Source organism: Sycon ciliatum, chromosome 9 (genome assembly GCF_964019385.1).
Source record: "Sycon ciliatum chromosome 9, ocSycCili1.1, whole genome shotgun sequence".
Lineage (NCBI taxonomy): Eukaryota > Metazoa > Porifera > Calcarea > Leucosolenida > Sycettidae > Sycon > Sycon ciliatum.
The window spans coordinates 12,603,195-12,624,628 of NC_088651.1; the positions used below are offsets into that span (position 1 = coordinate 12,603,195).

Consider the following 21,434-nt stretch of genomic DNA (forward strand, 5'->3'; position numbering starts at 1 on the left):
ATTACTATCCCAGTCCCGTTGTAAGGGATTACCATCCCAGTCCCGTTGTAAGGGATTACCATCCCAGTCCCGTTGTAAGGGATTACAAGCCCCGTGTCCATTGCAAGTCCTGTGTTCGGGGATTGCAAAATCCTGTTTTTAATAAATAGAGGCGATTACAAGAAATTCTGTGTTGGGGGATTACAAAACCTGTTTTAGGGGGGATTACACTCGAAAGTCTCTTATCCGGACGCCTAAGATACGGGTAAGTCTCTCTGCCGGACACCTTCAGCTTGAGTTCATTTGGCCAAAATGCTTCGAATTTTGGGGTTTTGAACTTTTTTTCCGTATGCACAAGTTCTCACTTGTCGCTTCCAATCTGTCTAATCCTGTTATGTATTGCATTACGTCATGCATTACGTCATATTACGTCATGCATTACGTCACATTGCGTCATGCATTACGTCATATTAAGTCATGCATTATGTCATATTACGTCATCCACAATCTGTAGTCTCTTCACTCTCTTTTCATATGCGCATGCTCGTAAATGATCATGGTCGTTCTCCTCAAGTGAACTCTGTGTGAACTTGAAAGAAGTACACGTCTGTCCGAATGTGAATGGGGGCATGACTACTGCGTTCGGGGATTACAATTCCTGTTTCAGAGGGGATTTCAAAATGTTCTAACAGTGAACGTACAGCCTGTGGCAGCCAATCAAGCCCGTGCAAAAGAATAGAGCTGGATGGTACTTACCGTCAATTTCGGACAAGAACTTGGACATTGGCTCAGACGTTAAATTAGATCCGGGAATAGACGCCTCAGATTCGGGAATGGGCTCCTCAGATTGGGAAATGGATTGCTCAGATTCGGGAATGGGCTCCTCAGATTGGGAAATGGATTGCTCAGATTCGGGAATGGACTCCTCCGTTTCGGGAATGGGCTCCTCAGATTGGGAAATGGATTGCTCAGATTCGGGAATGGACTCCTCCTCGGACTCCCGAGACTGGGACACGGACGTCTTAAACTCGTCAATCTCCTCAGACGCGGACACGGAGCCATCAGCCAGAGACTCGTGAGAGGAATGGTCGTGGTTCTCATCTTCTGACTCACAGTCCGACTCAGAGTCTCCGTGAGCAGATGTCTGCGAAGAGTCGTCATCAGAAGTGCTTTCGGACTCAGACTCGGAGCCAGCAGGCTCGTCCTCGGAGAAAGATCCGTCGGAATTCACCAATTCGTCGTAATCCGGTCTGGATTCATCAGCGTCCTGGGAAGCAGACACGGAGCTCGAAGGCACGTGTTCCTCAGAAGACTCATCAATAGAATAGACATTGTTTGTGTGTTCCATCTCTGCTAGGTCCTCAGAGTCGGAGCCCAGTTCGGTCACGGCAGGGGAATCTTCCTCGGCCAGTGACTCATCGTGTCCCTCGAATCCAGACTCGGATCCTGACGCGGACACCGCGGGCTGGAGGAGAGGATCCTCCTCCGACGAGGCCAGCGTGGTCTCGGGAGCAACTGGATCCTGAGAGGCTTGGTCGAGAGAATACACATCCTCGTTGGACTGATCGGCAGCTACATTCTCGTTCACGGACTCGGCACGAGTCGGTTCCGACTCGTACGACTCCGCAGACTCGGCACGAGTCGGTTCCGACTCGTACGACTCCTCCGCGGGCTCAGACTCAGCGTTCGAAGCAACGTGTTCCGGAGCAGAACCATCAGTGTCAGAGAACATGTCGGACAATGGTGGGTGCTGGGGGGAACTGTTCTCTGGATATGTCTCAGTGGTTTCCTCGGATACGACTGTGAAATCATCCACAACGTCCTTCAAAGATGAGGGATCCGCCTTTGGCAGAGGAGAGTCAAAGATGCGCTCAGTATCGGGCGCAACTGGTTCCTCGACTCCTTCGTCAGCAGGTGCTGTATGGAAAGAAAATAGCAGAGAAGAGATAATGTGGTGAGAAAGCAACTCCCACATCATATGTAACCTCCACAGTTCCAAGCATCACTCAGCACAGTAAAAAAAAAACACAAATACACCAACACAGTTACATGCACACACACTTGTACTTGTACTTGTACTTGCTCACTGCCAAAACTGGTCACGTGGGTCTCCCCGGGAGAGGGGAGAGAGACTCAAAAGGAATCTTGGAAAGATGACTCAATTGGCCATTGAACCACCCAACGGCCGACACCCCCTGAAATCCCCAAACTAGGGTGGACTTGAAATGATCCCACTTATGGGCTCACCGCACCTCAGTAAGTGGGTGAGGACAAGGTGCAGAAAAAGGATTGACGGCATCAGGGTATCCGTCCTGGGATCCAACTGCAGGTACCCCTGCCCCCAGTGAAGGTAATACTTGGTACTAGTGTGGGTGGCTAAATCAGAGTGGATCTGATAAAAGCTTCACTAGCACCATTGATTACACAAGAGTTTATCTAGCCAGAAGTAGTCCATGGTTAACAGGTATGTATACTTCAAATAGAAAGTATATGAACCCTGAAACCAACAAAGGTGGTAGGTACAACAATACACCTTCAAGCAGCCGAGCCCGTTGGCAACAGGCCCAACACTATCTGGCATAAGTGTACCCACCAACCGAACTAGCTGGCACACACACACACACACACACACACACACACACACACACACACACACACACACATCCATACGCCCACTCAGATACACTTGCCCCCCAAATACACACACACGTACACACGCACACATGCGCATGCATACATGGAAGCCCCACATTGCACACCTGAGCCGCAAGACTGCTAGGACCATTGGCCAGCTCTGGAGGCATGGTCAAGGACTCAGTTTGCGCGCAAGATGCACTTGGTTCCTCAGCATGGTCCTCTCTCAGCTATGCTATGGTTCGAATAGCTTTGTTCCGGGGCTTTCTGCCCAGTTGCTTGGAGGTCTGGAGAAGAGTTTCAAAACCGGCATTCGTGCAACCTTGCAACAGCACTTTCTCACCCCCACCGCACCGCTTCTGGCACTTCTTAGTATTGTCAGCCTGGCACACACATACACTCAGAAAGTTCTAATTTTTGTACACCGCTGTATCAATGGATATTGTAGCCCACTCCTACAGCAACTCTTTACAATGACTGCTCCAAATACTGTGCTAAACGATCAGCGCATCACTAGGGGCCAAGTCTCCAACTTGCTCCATGTCCCTTTCCTTCGCAGGCCTGCTTGTCGCTCGAGTATGGTGTTTCACGGCAGTATTGCATGGAACGCCCTCTCGGCTGATGTCAGATCGATAACTGCTGCCGATCAAAGCAGTTTTCAAGGGAGCCCTATCTGATATTGACCTACTTAACTTGTAAACTCTATGCCAACAGTCAAACACCTCTCGCTGTACTTCATGTTCCCTGGACTGCTTAAAATTGTGCCCATCCAACAAAGTCTGCCAATGTTCACACATATATTTTCATGAAATGCTTCCACTACATATTATTAATTTTGTTATCGCAATGCATTTCTATAATAATAATTATACCGCTTGCATGTCTTTATCTCTATACATTTCCTCATATAATTTCCTTCATCTTTCCGTGAGAACCGGACCTATGGGCCGGTAAGAAGGCATGTGCAATTGGTGAAGTAAAATGAAAGTCAACAACAACATGCACACACGTGCACACACACACACACACACACGCACACACACACACGCACACACGCACACACACGCACACACGCACACACACACACACACACACACACACACACACACACACACACACAAGCACACCACTTACTGCGGACTGGCGACGCAGGGAGACCGTGCTTATGATGGTGGTTGTGGCCTTTCTTCTTGCAATCGCATTCTTCCTCTGACGACTCCGATGATGATGACGACGACCCCTGCTCATGGTGAGAATGGTGTTCGTCCTCTACAATTTCAGTAGCTGTAGATCAAACAAAAGAAGGAACTCTATCTTGGAGTAATCCCTAGGACCAAGCCGGTCTCTAGTCTATAGCGCATTTCAAAAGTATAGACCTCTAAGACTTTTTCAAATAATTCAAATTTGGTTTGAGCTTTTTGGAGAAATTTCTTTGGGAAATTGCTCAGGCTATTCCCCCGATTTATCCCCTATAGAGTTCTAAGCGATTGGGCAACAAACGCTCAATTTCGGGAGCTTTATGCACAAAGGGGTCACAGATTTTATGTGGCCTAGATGCTGGCGTAACGGTTCTTGAAACCAGAAGTCTCTACTTTTGGTTTTGAAACGCACTACACTATAATGACTTACACACCTTCGCCATTATGTGACAAAAGTCGGAGATACCCGTTTCGAAGGCAGAGCTTATAATGAACACGTGTACATGTAGAGTGGAACTCTGAAAGTATGTGGCCTGGAGGAGAGAGTGTGTGTGTGTGTGTGTGTGTGTGTGTGTGTGTGTGTGCGTGCGTGTGTGTGTGTAACTTATGTTTGTGTGTGTGTGTGTATGTGTGTGTTTATGTGTGTGTGTGTGTGTTTGTGCACGTGTGTGTGTGTGTGTGTGTGTGTGTGTGTGTGTGTGTGTGTGTGTGTGTACCTGCCACCTTTGTTGGTTCCAGGGCTCATATACTTTCTGTTTGAAGTATACATACCTGTTAACCATGGACTGCTTCTGGCTAGATTAACTCTTGTGTAATCAACGGTGCTAGTGAAGCTTTTATCAGATCCACTCTGATTTAGCCACCCACACTAGTAGCAAGTATTACCTTCACTGGGGAAGGGGTAACTGCAGTTGGATCCCAGGACGGATACCCTGATGCCATCAATCCTTTTTCTGCACCTTGTCCTCACCCACTTACGGAGGTGTGGTGAGCCCATAAGTGGGATCATTTTCAAGTCCACCCAGAGTTTTGGGGATTTCAGGGAGTGTCGGCCGTTGGGCGGTTCAATAGCCAGTTGAGTCATCTTTCCAATATTCCTTTTGAGTCTCTCTCCCCTCTTCCGGGGAGACCCACGTGACCAGTTTTGGCAGTGAGCAACAAGTACAAGTACAAGTGTGTGTGTGTGTGTGTGTGTGTGTTGTTGTGTGTGTGTGTGTGTGTGTGTGTGTGTGTGTGTGTGTGTGTGTACTGAAAAATAGGGATTCACTGGCCAGAAAAAGCCACTTCAATCAGCTGAGTGGTGGAGACCATGCTAAAATTAGTGGCGGTCAATTCATCAGCCTTGCAAGCTGTTGAATGGTGTGAACCCAGCACAAGTTGCTATGGCTAACATAGCTGTTCGCTATCATGGGCAGGTCTGAGGTCTGAGGTGTGTGCGCACGTAATTGTTTATCTAATTTCAATTCAATTTCAATCAAATTTCAAATTTTCAATGGCATGTATGGCGAGACAGCCCTAGCAGCACTGCACACACTGTATTGTTCATTACATATACATGTAGGTCCTACTTCATTATAACGAGTCTGGTTGGTATAAACCCCGTTACACACACACACACACACACACACACACACACACACACACACACGCACGTGCGCGCGCACACGCACACACACACACACACACACACACACACACACACACACACATACACACACACACACACACACACACAAGTTACACACACACACACACACACACACACACACACACACACACACACAAGTTACACACACACACACACACACACACACACACACACACACACAAGTTACACACACACGCACGCGCACACACAGACACACACGCACACGCACGCACGCACGCACGCACGCACGCACACACACACACTTACACTCGGGCTGGTCATTATTGGTATGGCCATGCGTGAAGTCGTCGGTATCTTCCCTCGAAGATGAGGTCTCCAGCTGCTCAGGCTCCGACTCCTCGGACACGGTCTCCTCGGATACAGAGGACCCATCAACTTCGAAATTGTCCGTCACGTCTTTCAAAGATGAGGGATCCGCCTTCGGAATTGGTGAGTCAAAGATGTGCTCAGTATCAGATACAGACTCCTCAACCACAGACTCCTCGTCCACCGACTCCTCACCCACAGACTCTTCATGCACAGACTCCTCGTCCACAGCCTCCTGGGACTGGGACAGAGATCCATCCAGAGAGGACTGCTCAGGCTCCGATTCCTGCAACACAGGCTCCTCGGATCCAGAGGGCCCATCGACTGTGAAATCGTCCGTCACGTCCTTCAAGGATGAGGAATTCGCCTTCGGTATGGGTGTGTCATAGAGATGCTCAGTATCGGATGCAATTGGTTCCTTGGCGGCAGACACAACAGGTGCTGTATGCATGCAGACAATAGCAGAGAAGAGATAATGTGGTGAGAAAGCAACTCCCACATCAGATGTAACCTCCACAGTTCCCAGCATCACTCAGCACAGTAAAAAAAAACACAAATACACCAACACAGTTACATGCCCACACACACACGCACGCACGCACGCACGCACGCACGCACGCACGCACGCACACACACACACACACACACACACACACACACACACACACGCGCGCACGCACGCACGCACGCGCACACACTCACACACACACGCACGCACGCACGCATGCACGCACCCACCCCCCCCCCCCCCCCCCCCACACACACACACACACAGGCACAGGCACAGGTAAGCAAGCCACTCACTAGGGACCTTTGCAATAGGAGCATGGTGCTTATGATGATGATGATGATGATGATGATTTTTGTTGTTGCAGGTTGCGCCATCCGACTCAGTCTCTGGTGTTCCCTCTTCCATGGTTGATATCGCCTCTTCCGTATCCTGAATACCATCTTCCATTTCGGGTGTTCCTTCTTCAGTAACTGGTGTAGTCTCTTCTATTTCAGGAATCAGGTCTTCAGTATCTGGTACTCCCTCTTCCCTCTGTGGATTACCTGTGTCCTGCTGATGAGCGATATTTGCCTTTTTTTCGAATTCAGCCACTGCAGAAAGATGACAGAATGAACTATGTTTTTCATCAAATCCACAGGGTCACATCTGCCTCTAGGCTAGGCACCGGCGGATAATGCCGGCAGAACAATTGGCAGAATTCGGTACTTTTTCTGGTAAGTTTCATGCATGTTTGGTATGTGGATAAAGAAATGGAGCAGAATTCGAGGAATTGCCCACCATAAGGTTTGTATGGTTCTGCCAATTCCACTGCTTTTCGAGCAGAATCTGCCACCTTTTCGGGCATAATCCGCCGGTGCCTACTCTAGGCTAACGACTTGCTCACCATCACCTTCACGCAACAACAAAAATCTATTTACTGTACTTTCCAGAGTATAAATAAGCGGCACTGCAGTACGAGACGCATACAGACACACAGTTACAGAGTACACACGCACGCACGCACACACACGCACACACACACATTAACTACAACACACAGCAACTTGCGGTATGGGGGAGTGCCGGCCAGCGGAGTGAGAGGCTACGGAAAGAAATACGTAGACACTGCCGGAGCAGAATGTTGGCGGAGCCAAGTATCTACGAGAGAGGATTCAGGGTTCGGCCGGGTAGACACTGCCGAAGCTGAATGTTGGCGGAGCCAAGTATCTACAAGAGTCTGCGTCCGAGGGACGGCGACCGAGGGCCCTGAGTAGCCGGAAATGAGCGTGGCCAACACCCCGTTTATTCACTTTATCAAAGCAAATTAGTGATGAGAAATGGGAGGTGGGAGGGTGAAACACTACGAGCAAACAAGAATGATCGTCGCACAGAACGGATCGAAAATATATAGCAGAGCAAACTCTAGCAAGACATGCAACGATGCATGCCACCCACGTTGAGTTACAAGCAAGCGCCATCATAGCACCGCCAAACCCACCCACGTTGAGTTACAAGCAAGCGCCACGATAACGCCATGTGATAACGCCATGTGATAACGCCATGTGATAACGCCATGCGTCGGAGGCCAGCGACACGCATGAACAGAGACACGATCAATGTCACGTAGAGAGATGCATTCAATATCATGCAGAGTGCCAAGCTGCACAGAGACCCTAGCCAGCAGCAAAGCGTGAGCATGCAGTAACAGCACCATCAAACATAGCAGCATAGATTGAGCGGTAGCAGAAAGCTGCGTGCACCCATTAATTTGCATTATCACCATAATGCTACACACACACACACACACGCGCACACAGAGGCAATAGCCATAGAAAAAGCATTGTTCTTACTAAGTTCCTTCTCGGCCATGGCCTCGTGTTTTTTGTATTCGGCCCGTATGGCTGCAGGAAGCAAAACAAGAAATGGACAAAGGAAATGTACTGGGGCATCGGAAATGCTACAATCACTAGTGGGAACATTGTGTTAGCTGCTCCCGGCTAATGAAGTCCCCTCACACCGGAACACAGGGGTTTTATATGATTGGATTATAGAAGTATTCGACAAGAGTGTAGACAGGAATGGAAAGGAGAACAGGACAACGACAACTCAAGACAGACTAGAACAGAACAGAACTGAACTGGAGACCCACTGGAGCATGCGCTCTTCTATATGTGAGTCTCATTGCCAAGGGGAACGAGCGGGAAATACGAATAGTGAGTATGTACAGGTCGTAGCATTAAGACACCTATTGCAATTGTTATTAGGCTAGGGCCTGTTTTGGACTTCCCACTCTAAATAAAGAATACAAACAAACAAACAAACTGCGGTATTGACCGTACCACTGTTTGTGCCGGGTGCCCCGTAACTTAAAAACATGCTCTGATTTGGGCTCTAAGTTTGGTTTATTTTTCAGAGAAGTCATCCCAGCCACACGAGTAGGCTGACAGTACTCCGGGTGACTGACCGTACCACTCTGAAATACCTTGCGACGGCCCTGATGTAAGAGCCACTTTCACTTTGGCTGCATACAGCAATGAAGAGCCCCTAACCGCACACACAGCACCCATTCAGAAAATGCAGACTGTCCAGGTATGTACGAGCACACACGCACATACTCACACACATATGCACACGCGCACACACACACACACACACACACACACACACACACACACACACACACACACACACACACACACACACACACACACACACACACACATGCACACACACACACACACACACACACACACACACACATGCACACGAATACAGACATGCACACGAATACAGACATGCACACACAAACACATGCATGCACGCACATACACCACACACACACACACACACACACACACACACACACACACACACACACACACACACACACACACACACACACACACACACACACACACACACACACACACACACACACACACACACACACACACACACACACACACACACACACACACACACACACACACACACACACACACACACACACACACACACACACACACACACACACACACACACACACACACACACACACACACACACACACACACACACACACACACACACACACACACACACACACACACACACACACACACACACACACACACACACACACACACACACACACACACACACACACACACACACACATGCACACATGCACACACGCACACGTGCACGCACGCGCGCACACACACATACACAGACAAACAAACAGACAGACAGGCAGACAAACAAACAGACACACACACACATGCACACACATGCACACATACATACACATGCACACACACACACACACACACAAACACACACACACTCACACACATATGCACACACACACACACACACACACACACACACTCACACACATACGCACACACACACACACACACACACACACACACACACACACACACACACACACACACACACCCACACACACACACACATGCGCACGGACGCGCGTGCGCGCGCACACACAGACACACATACACACACATACACAAACACACAAGAATGCAAAGTATTCTGACCTTGATATTTTTGATTGTCCATGTGACGGACGGCCGGAGAAACTGAGGTGGATGTCACACGGGAAAACATGCAATTGTGAGTTAAGGAATTAAGATAGATAAGAAAGAAGGAAAGGGGTGCAAGAGAGAGTGATAGACAGTCAGACAGAAAGACAGACAGACAGACAGACAGACAGACAGACAGACAGACAGACAGACAGACAGACAGACAGACAGACCGACAGACCGACAGACAGACAGAGGGACCGACAGACAGACAGACAGACAGACAGACCAACAGACCGACAGACGGACGGACAGACAGACAGACCGACAGACAGACCGACAGACGGACAGACAGACAGACAGACAGACAGACAGACAAACAGACAGACAGAAATACAGAACAGTAGACAGGTATATACCAGGAGAGAAAGATACCAGGAGACGGACAGAGAGAGAAACGCAGAAAAAGACAGAGACGAACAGTCATGGACGCAAAGACGGATGGACGGACGGACTGAGACACGCAAATGCATCGACAGGAGTAGCACTGTCAGACTAACTACCTTCAGCATGTTTGGTATGACGGTGGACTTCAGCGGATTTGGTATGATGGTGGATGGTAGAAACAACTGGGAAGGAGGTAACACAAACAGAAAAAGCAATTATTGTGAGCAGAGAAAGGAGAGAGAGATAGAAATAATAAGAGAGAGACAGCCAGAGCGAGAGGGAAAGATAGATCGGCACTCGAAATTAAGCATCTATGAGCGACATCCACAGAACCTGCTGGGAGAGTGCGCGTGTACTCGAGTCTCATCCTGAGCACGTTCAGCTCCAGTGTAGCTGTATAAGCCCATTCCGCAATGACGCAATTTGTACCATAAACAGGCGAAATTACTGGTCAGTCGGCGACACGCATTTTTCACAAAAATTTGCATTTCAGCTGCTGGGAGAGTATGCGTGTACTCAAGTCTCATCCTGAGTACGTTTTTTCTTCTTTTTTTCAGCTCCAGTATAGCTGTATTTTTCATTGCAAAGCCGTCCTCGATTGTTGTGTTCGTTGTTCAAACGAAGTGGACATTCAATCATGAAGGCAGAGGACATAGGAGCCTGATTGGAGTTTCTCGTGGCATAGGACGGCCACACAGAGACACTTTGGGATTTTCTGAATATAAAATACCTTACGCACGATGCTGAGATCAATTTGTGCGATATCAAATTGTTTGTGATCTACCACATTGAGCAGAACGGGATCTAAACACAAGCTTACCGACGGTTAGGCTGCCGACCTGACTGGACAAATGATCCCTGGCTTCACCAGACGCCAGAAGTCGGACACCATGTCCTTTGCCGCGACGTCCATCTCCAAAAAGAACTCCATCTTCGTCGTGAAAAGGCTTGAAATACTCAATATTCAACCGAGATTCGCGGACTCGCGCTTTCTCGGATCGATTAATTTCCTGCTGGGACAGTTGCAGGGCAGCTTCCCGCCACTGTTTCAACAGGCGATGGCTCCAAAGCATGCCTGGAAAAAGCCATATTGAGGTTGCAAGCCACCCCTCTCAGCAAAAAAATTCGAAGAAATTCGAAATTTCAATGGTGGAAGATATACTATGAAGAGAATTTCAAAAAGTATGTTTCGCGGAGCGATCGCTCAACCTACGTCATTCAAACTTTGCAGGATGGTTCCGACGTACATGCTAGGCATGGAACCACTGGCGATGATGCCATAGCTGACACACAGAGTAACACACACAGCAGATTCGTGTGCACAGATACTAAATTAGTGGATGTCGTCATCTTCTTCCCGCTGATCTCGAATGTACTATGACGTGCTATTTCGCCTGACGCCACACAGCCACCTGGGCATGGTCGTCTGGGGTGTTGAACAGTGCATTGCTGATCCCAGTGTACTCACATGCATTACGCATACCTTCCATATTTGGCAATACGCAATGGGCTTATTTTTCATTGCGAAGCCGTCCTCGATTGTTGTGTCCGTTGTTCAAACGAGGTGGATATTCAGTCAAGAAAGCAGAGGCCATAAGAGCCTGATTGGAGTTTCTCATGGCATAGGACGGCCACACAGAGACACTTTGCGATGTTCTGAATACAAAATACCGTACACACGATGCAGAGTTCAATTTGTGTGATATAATTTTTTGGGTGATCTACCACATCGAGTAGAACTGGATCCTACCCACAAGCTTCCCGACGATTAGGCTGCCGACATGACTGGACACATGATCCCTGGCTTCACGAGACGCCAGAAGTCGGAAGCCATGTTCTTCGCCGCGGCGTCCATCTCCAAAAAGAACTCCATCTTCGTCTCAAATGGCTTGAAATACTCCAAATTTAAAACTAAGCCTGTCAGTTTCACGCTTTCTCAGATCGAACCATTTTTCGTTGTAGCAGTTGCAGGGCAGATTCCCCCCACTACTTCAACAGTGTCTAGCTCCAGTGCATGCATGGAACAAGCTGTATCGAGGTTGCAAGCCACCCTTCTCATCAAACAATTAGAAATTTCAATGGTGCAAGGTACTCCGAAGAGAATTTCAAAATGTATGGTTGTCCACACGATCGTTCAACCTACATCATTCAAACTTCGCAGGATGGTTCGGCACCTACATACCAGGCATGGTTGCACAGGGTCTGGTGTCATAGCTGACACACAACGTCAGGCAAAATTACTGGTCAGTCGGCGACACGCATTTTTCACAAAAATTTGCGTTTCACCTGCTGGGAGAGTATGCGTGTACTCGAGTCTCAACCTGAGCATGTTTTTTTTCTTCTTTTTTCAGCTCCAGTATAGCTGTATTTTTCATTGCAAAGCTGTCCTCGATTGTTGTGTTCGTTGTTCAAATGAAGTGGACATTCAATCATGAAGGCAGAGGACATAGGAGCCTGATTGGAGTTTCTCGTGGCATAGGACGGCCACACAGAGACACTTTGGGATTTTCTGAATATGAAATACCGGACGCACGATGCTGAGATCAATTTGTGCGATATCAAATTGTTTGTGATCTACCACATCGAGCAGAACGGGATCCAAACACAAGCTTACTGACGGTTAGGCTGCCGACCTGACTGGACAAATGATCCCTGGCTTCACCAGACGCCAGAAGTCGGACACCATGTCCTTTGCCACGACATCGATCTCCAAAAAGAACTCCATCTTCGTCGTGAAAAGGCTTGAAATACTCAATATTCAACCGAGATTCGCAGTCTCACCCTTTCTCAGATCGAATCATTTTTTTGTTGTAGCAGTTGCAGGGCAGATCCCCGCCTCTACTTCAACAGGGGATGGCTCCAAAGCATGCCTGGAACAAGCTATATCGAGGTTGCAAGCCACCCCTCTCAGCAAGAAATTCGAAATTTCAATGGTGGAAGATATACTATGAAGAGAATTTCAAAAAGTATGTTTCGCGGAGCGATCGCTCAACCTACGTCATTCAAACTTTGCAGGATGGTTCAGACGTACATGCTAGGCATGGAACCACAGGGGTTGATGTCATAGCTGACACACAGAGTCATACACACAGCAGATTCGTGTGCACAGATACTAAATTAGTGGACGTCGTCATCTTCTTCCCCCTGTTCTCAAATGTACTATGACGTGCTGTTTCGCCTGACGAAAGTTACAAACACAACACATTTGCGTGCACAGATACTAAATTAGTGGGCATCGTCATCTTCTTCCTGCTGGTCTCAAATGTACTATGACGTCCTATTTCCCCTGACGAGTCAAGGTGAAGAGAGAGAGAGAGAGAGAGAGAGAGAGAGAGAGAGAGAGAGAGAGAGAGAGAGAGAGAGAGGGGGGGAGCGAAAGAAAGAAGAGAGAGAGAGAGAGAGAGAGAGAGAGAGAGAGAGAGAGAGAGAGAGAGAGAGAGAGAGAGAGAGAGAGAGAGAGAGAGAGAGAGAGAGAGAGAGAGAGAGAGAGAGAGGGAGGAGAGAAAGAAAGGGATAGATAGATAGGGAGAGATAGGGGAGAGGGAAAAAGAGAGAGAAAAGACACAAAGATAACACAGAAAAACCAACACAGGCAAATGAGTCTTACTATGAATTTGGTGGTTGTGGATCAGTGGCTTAGAAGCTGAGATGGAGGAATAGTAAACAAAGAAAGTAAATATTCTAGTTAAGGGGGGGGGGGACATATTCCTCTCCATTTCCCTCTCTGGGAAGGGGAGAGAGAGAGAGTGTATGGTCCCCTGCCTAGACCATATAATGATCTAATCATGCAGTTTATACACACACGTAACTGGCTCACTCTGAACGGCTCTGAACTCGGAATGTAATTATCTTCAACCAGACTTAGCTGCAGCAAGAGAAGACTGCCTCCGAACATCCCAAACCAACTTCACACGAGCATGCATCTCTCGTGCGCATGCTCGTGAGAAGTCATAATAATATGACTTGACTGAGGGACACAACAGAGAGAGAGAGAGAGAGAGAGAGAGAGAGAGAGAGAGAGAGAGAGAGAGAGAGAGAGAGAGAGAGAGAGAGAGAGAGAGAGAGAGAGAGAGAGAGAGAGAGAGAGAGAGAGAGAGAGAGAGAGAGAGAGAGGGAGAGAGGAGAGAGAGAGAGAGAGAGAGAGAGAGAGAGAGAGAGAGAGAGAGAGAGAGAGAGAGAGAGAGAGAGAGAGAGAGAGAGAGAGAGAGAGAAAGAGAGAGAGAAAGAGAGAGAGAGAGAGAGAGAGTCCTTGCAGTCCTTGCTGATTTGTTGTTGTGGAGCAGTTCTTCTTTCTCGTCATGTTGGGCTGTTGTTCAGCAAGCAACGATTCGTGGCGGCTTCATTCGAGTTTGTGCGAGGGCAGGAATTATTCTCATGATGTCTGCTTCACAGCAGCAAATCAGCAAGGACTGCAACAGTCCTGGACTCCTAAGCCATATTAGAACTATCAGGGAGGTGTTCCTACAATACAATGAGGCATGTCGACAAAATAAGCAATGCTTACGAGCCATGACACAACTCTTCTTTCTGGTTGCATTTTAACGTTTTGCCTTCAAATTTACTATTCACCTTAACAGGATTCAACCTGTATTCCTCATCTATTACCCATTGTATTTGTTAGAACAAACCGTAATAACTATTTCGTAATGCACTGCCCATTCACGGGTTTAGCCATACACGACTCATACATTACTCACGAGCGACTCACGGAAAGGGTAATAACATGCAGATACAAAATACGCAAGGAGAGAAAAAATGTAACTAACCGCCCATCTTGGGGTTCGAACCTAGGAATCTGTATCCACATAAGCTCTACAAATAAATACTCTATTACTGCGAAAAATATACTCTCTATCAAAATGCAACTCCTACAATAGCGTAGACACTAACGGGCAGGTATATCCGTGCATGAGGTACTTTCATATGATGCCGTTACAGAATGTGCACCTGTGGATCAACTGTTCGATGGGGACGTGCGGAACTCGGAATTTGGTCGCGACACTCTTGGAAAGTGGGATGGAGAACTCGGCGAGAAAAACCACCCGTTTCCGTGGACAAGTCTGAAGTTGTGAATCAGCTAGCGGTGCTCGAACAGCGTGCAACATTCATACAGCATGATTGACGAGGCTTAGCTGGCTGAAACAGTTTCTTGTCTACTGCATTGGCTACAAAATGATAGTGTGGGCGACCTCGAAAGTACTACTATTCAGGTTTCCTTGCTTTTCGTGTTTTTTTTCTTTGTTTAAAGTTTTATTTTACATCGCAAACCAAACGGGCATTGATGCCCAATATTATGATGGTGATAGAAGTAAAAGTGTGGCTCGATAAAGCTGCACTTGAGAAAATGAGAACACAGTCAACAGGTGTAAGCCGAAGAGTGGAAGTTCGTTCAATGAAAGTGTGTCATTCCACCATTGCTTGGTTACAACTTTTCTGCTGTCAAAAACCAGTTTTCAGAGTGTAAAACCCAGCCACAGCCACAGCCACAGCCACAGCCACAGCCACAGCCACAGCCATTTGTAGCTTCAAAAAATATTTGCTGAAAGGGTCCAGAATGAAATCCCATGGTTTCGCTATAGCAAAGAAAAGGAGCAAGGAACTACAAGTTATGCTATAACACACTACCAGCTACTTGACAATCATCTCAAGCGATAACTTTGCAAGCCACTGACGGACGGTACTGACGTTCTTCAACTACCCCCCGCCCCCTCCCAAGTCAGTGTCGTGTAAAGTGATCGCTTGAGCTGTATTGTCAAGTGACTGTTTGTGTTAGTGGACATTACTCGTATAGCGTAATTTGTAGTTCCTTGGTTATTTTTTCTTTGCTACAAATTATCCCTGGCTCTCGACTCGAGTCTATTATAATTATGTTCCCTGTCCATTTTTAAACTGTACTGCATTTTAGGGATATCCGCTTTTCCAGGGTCTAGGGCGAAATGTCGCTATATCCGCTTTTCCAGGGTCTAGGGCGAAATGTCGCTATATCCGCTTTTCCAGGGTCTAGGGCGAAATGTCGCTATATCCGCTTTTCCAGGGTCTAGGGCTTGTAGCTAGCGATGCTCTAACCACTGAGCTATGGTGTAGTCACCACTGACCTATGGTGTAGTCGTCATCCCAGCAGAGACTGTTCAACATTTTCTTCAGACTTCGTAACTCACACTTCCTGTGAATATAGTACAGCGCCAAAACAGTCATATTGATTGGCATAAAATCTTTACTTGCATGCAGTAAAAGTATGTTTGTTCTGAGTTATGGGCGATTCATAGTTACTGCCAGTCCTCGGTCCCAACCTGCCCGAATTCGGGGAGTTTTACTGCATAGCCGAGAGTTCAACTCTTCTGGTCATTCGAGCTTAGATTAACAGGACGTGACTCTATAATTATATGGGACACTACGAACGACTGTGAATGCAAAAGGTCGACCTGAAATCGGCAAAGGAATTCCGTACTGAGGACTGAAAGCCAGTGTGTGACTGCAGCTGTGGAAGACGATATACTTCGTATTTAAGGCACTTCTTTCCTACTTTATCAGTTTAGTGCTCAAAACCTCGATGATTGCAGCCTTCCCATATTTTGTTATTGTTTCAATTGAGCTAAATTCTCACCCAGAATTCGAGTTCATCCGGCACAGTCACACATCTGGTTACCCACAAGGCACATCATGTTACATACCCGTGTTATCTCTAATATAAGCACGGTCCTTTATTTTTTCAATGTACCTCCGCCCCGTGCTATTAATGGAGACGTTCCTTTATTGGAGACTGTTCCATTATTGTTTCAACCTCATTTCAGAGGCATGTTGCCATGCCAAATTCATGTCAGACACACACATTTCAGGGTTTTTTCGCCAGTACAGATAATGAATTTACACAGTGTGGTTATAATGGAGACTGAGCACTTTATTTTTTGAATGCCGCCCCAAGGTGTTCTATTATTGGAGACGTGCTATTATTGGAGACTGTGCTTATATTAGAGATAATACGTTATGTACAGGCTCAATAGTTCGGTGTGCTCCGAACACACACACACACACACACACACACACACACACACACGCACGCACACGCACGCACACACACACACACACACACACACACGCACAAGCAGAGTTGCGATTGTCTGCAACTAAACAGGGACCTCACACAGACTTACCGACCACAGCCAAAACGGCAAGGAGAACGCACAGCTTGAAAGCCATGACTTCGCCGAAAACTGCACCAAAAACGGAAGCAAACGTCCAAAACAAAATCAAGATGGTTCGGGCTCCCAGAAGGCATTTCAGGCAGAACGAGATGTGGAGTGATGTATGCCAGACTGGTTAATGTTGTGAGCTATCGCGAGTAGCATCCGACCGCCCTGGATCGCTGGTACGACAGAACTCTCAAGGCGTCCCCACCCCATTCTCCAGATGGTACCGGAGGAGGACCTGCATGATTGGACAGATGGCAGTACTGAGACGGAATACAATTCCACCGATGCAGCAGCTGAATACGTGTGGCAGAAAGGCTTGTTAGCGACTCCCTATCTTGCCAGCACTAACCCCTCCCTCAACATGATTGTTATCTAGGAATCAGCTGCCGTCGAGGATACCACTACACTTTGGGAGTACATTGTCATGGAACTTCACAAATGTGCGGGTCGCTGGACCGCTCAGCCTATACTCTAAGTGGACAGGGGTCCGTCCGTCCATGCTGAACAGCAAGGAGGACACTAGTTGAAACAGGTATCTAAACTCACCGAGAGCACAAGGTCCAAGAGCAAGAAACGGCACGTTTGAGCAAGACGGGGTGCAGAAAACTGAGAGCAGCTGTGGCCGAACGGCAGGATATGAAGCCGAAACAAGGGGAATGCGGCGTTCCTAGAGGATACAGCCCACTCTCGTACATGTCCATATCCGTGGCAAGCTGCTGTCTTGAACCCGCGGCCCGATACGGCCCAGCGCTCCTTTCCGGAGCGACAGATCTCGTCGAATCTACGCACGACTTGCTTGTTAGTACTCCTGCAGAGCAGAGAGAGAACCCCCTGACCATATGCGTGCCTGAGAAGGTCTTGAAACGGGAGTCGCTGCCGTACCAGTTCAGACGAGGTGCGCCGAACATGGTGACATTTTTGCAGATTTGTAGAGCAGATGCGACTTTTCCGTGCTGCGTTCAGAGACGAGCGAGCTAACGACTTACGTGCATCGCGTGATACAACTACAAGAATAACACAGTGGCAATGGGTACGAGCAGTCTTTGAAAGGTCGGTGGTAGGTAGTGTACTAGTGTAGAGACTGTATCGACACTAGCGTACAGTGTACCAGCCTGTCTGGGAGCCTGTTTTTGGTGCGACTCCCGATTGTCGGCTCTCCTAATAGCTGCTGCGGTACGGAGGGCAGCGCAAGTGTAGCATCGCCATCGGAAACGAAACGAGAAGTGAAGCAATGGACAAGCGAGTAGTAATTTTAAAATTGACTATTCACTGTTATTGAGCAGGCCAGGGAGCGCGAGTCAGTGGCATTTTAGGCCAAGATACCCAGGCCAGATCTATGCTTGTTGTTGTCGTCGTCGTCGTGGTTGTACTTTTTTTTTTAAGTCGCCTCACAAACAGGGAACTACGCCTTCTGACATGTGTGCGACTAACGTTATAACCCTCTTCTCAATCTATATGTTATAATTTTGCAGGTGTATTCCCAGTAAGCCATGAACGCAGACCCCCTCGACTTAGGCCTCCCCTTTGGGGAATCCATTAAAAACCCTGGAGGACCTAGGCTACACAGCATCAAACAGCGCCAGGCGCCGCCGCCCCAGCCCCCCCCCCCCCAAACATCGGCTTCCGCCTGCTAGAGCCCGCACACATATCCGTGCCACCTTTCTCTTTTTCATGACCGCCACATGAAACTCCCTCCCGGCTGCCATTCGTACTGTATCCAGCCCAAAATGTGTTATCGCTCTTGTCCGCACCCACTTTGCTATCACCCGTTATGAGCCCTCTGCTTTCATTCCATGTAGGAGTTGGTGGACAAGCCGTTGATTATTCACTCTCATTGTAATATCAAAAAAGTATTCTTTCTAGACCAAACTAAAAGAGTGGTATATTTGATAACATTTAATAACGATAGAAATATTTACGATACTTCTCCAGACGTTTCGTTGTTCTGAACAACATCGTCAGTGGATAAAGAAAGTTATCCACTGACGATGTTGTTCAGAACAACGAAACGTCTGGAGAAGTATCGTAAATATTTCTATCGTTATTAAATGTTATCAAATATACCACTCTTTGGTCTAGAAAGAATACTTTTTGGATATTCCATGTAGGGTAGTGATGTCATAGAGCACTGTGTTCAATGACTACCTCCCTGCATCTTTCTATCTTTTTGTTCGTATTTTTCTCCTCAGCTTCTTCTTCTTCATAAGCTGTTGACGGAGACTCTCTCGATTTAGGCTAAGGCTTGCGGCGAATCCATAAATACAAACACAAACGTGACTCTACTCTACCAGGTAGTTAACTAACGCAGCCTTAGTGTTGCTGTTATTGCAGTCTTGCTATAGTCGATCAACCAAACAGGCAAACAGGCCTGCTCACAACGAGACGAAGAAGAGAAGAGGAGAGAAAGGGGGGGGGGCTTCAAGGAATAAAAAAGAATGGAAAGGAATTATTATTATTAATATTATTTAGGAATGGGTTTGCTCCCACACTGGAGCTCGCGCTATTCCGCCGACGACTTGACACTTGACTGACTCACGACTGTCGTCGGCGGAATAGCGCGAGCTCCAGTGTGGGAGCAAACCCATTCCTAAACAAAATCATCGCCGAAGTCGCAACCTCTATTTCGTATTAATATTATTATTATTATTATTATGCTCTATTCGCGTTAGCATCAGTGAGCTTATAAAGCTCACATATAGCCTTCGCTTAAGCCGCAAGAAGGAGCAAGTGAGCGCGAGGAAGCGCAATGCACACAGAGCGTCAAAACAAAACAAAAAACAAAAAAAGAGACAAGCTGCAAGAAGGAGCAAGTGAATGCGAGGAAGCACAGTGCACATCAAGCATCACAATCACAAAAAAGACAAGATGGAAACGCAAAGTTATGTCCATTGTTGCATTAGCGGCTACATACAAAACCTTCACCAGGTCCTGCCACCAGGTCCTGCCACTGAGGGCGATCCTGGGCTAGCTGCTGCAGCCTGTTGCAGTCATCTCCATTATCTATATATAAAGGTACACACTGTTGTGAATTCCAGCAGAAATCCAAGAGAGCTCGATACCGGGAAGGTAGAGCCGTGACACACTAGTCAGAAGAACAGATGGCTTGATCAATTAATTTTTTTTCACGGTTCGCGTGAGACTCGGCTGGAAGCCGGGTTTTCCGCATCCGTAGGAACGCCACCACCCTTCAAGGATCAAGGCGCAGATGCAGCTCCTAAAGCGGTGGGAGGTGAGTAGATCAGCTCACCAGCAAGTGGTCAAAGACCGAAAATCCCATTCACTGCATCCATGTTTTCCTCGTGCCAGGCCACGAGTTCCCAATTAACTGTGGGTCGCAGCACGGCTGGAAAAAATCCTTCCGCTTCCAAGCAGGACTTGAACCTGGTACCCTCTGTTTCTCAATCATGGTCTTAGACCATCCCACTATGCCTGCCTGCCTGCCTGTGGCTTGATCAGTCACAACTTAAAGTTTCATGCCATCTCAGGCACTCATCAGGTGATATGAACATCAAGAAAAATAACCCACTATTTAAAGCCCAGTATGGCGGGACAAGGATAACAGAAAGCGCTAGGGGCGCTATCAACTCATATCCGATTCAGTGTCATAGCCAGTAAGGATCGCGGTACTAAGGTGATAAAGGATAAAGGTGATATTTCTTGTTTTATCCGCGCGGACGATGATGTCATCGGTAGAGTTCAAGTTCTTAGACCTTAGCAGATGGTACCGGGATATTTTTCAGTGAGTAGTCGATGTCCAGTCTTCTCAGTCCATCCATTGCTGGCTTTCCGCTAGAGAGAGAGCTCAACCAGGGACTGGGAGCAGATCCACACTGTTGTGAATTCCAGCAGAAATCCAAGAGAGCTCGATACCGGGAAGGTAGAGCCGTGACACACTAGTCAGAACAACAGATGGCTTGATCAGTCACAACTTAAAGTTTCATGCCATCTCAGGCACTCATCAGGTGATATGAA

At 47.6% G+C, this 21,434-nt stretch overlaps 1 protein-coding gene across 1 annotated transcript in view; it reads right to left on the minus strand.

The window, feature by feature from the left end:
- LOC135824902 (streptococcal hemagglutinin-like) overlaps nucleotides 1-18,087 on the minus strand; it is a 37,717-nt gene extending 19,630 nt beyond the window's left edge. The window contains exons 1-10 of the mRNA XM_065337646.1: nucleotides 18,009-18,087; nucleotides 17,424-17,483; nucleotides 13,880-13,915; nucleotides 10,389-10,454; nucleotides 9,841-9,882; nucleotides 8,128-8,178; nucleotides 6,592-6,888; nucleotides 5,728-6,228; nucleotides 3,748-3,897; nucleotides 736-1,896 (exon numbers count right to left, since the gene is read on the minus strand). Of these exons, the coding sequence (XP_065193718.1) occupies nucleotides 736-1,896; nucleotides 3,748-3,897; nucleotides 5,728-6,228; nucleotides 6,592-6,888; nucleotides 8,128-8,178; nucleotides 9,841-9,882; nucleotides 10,389-10,454; nucleotides 13,880-13,915; nucleotides 17,424-17,469 (2,350 nt within the window). The 5' untranslated portion in view covers nucleotides 17,470-17,483; nucleotides 18,009-18,087. The remainder of the gene's footprint in view (nucleotides 1-735; nucleotides 1,897-3,747; nucleotides 3,898-5,727; nucleotides 6,229-6,591; nucleotides 6,889-8,127; nucleotides 8,179-9,840; nucleotides 9,883-10,388; nucleotides 10,455-13,879; nucleotides 13,916-17,423; nucleotides 17,484-18,008) is intronic.
- Nucleotides 18,088-21,434: the final 3,347 nt, after the last annotated feature.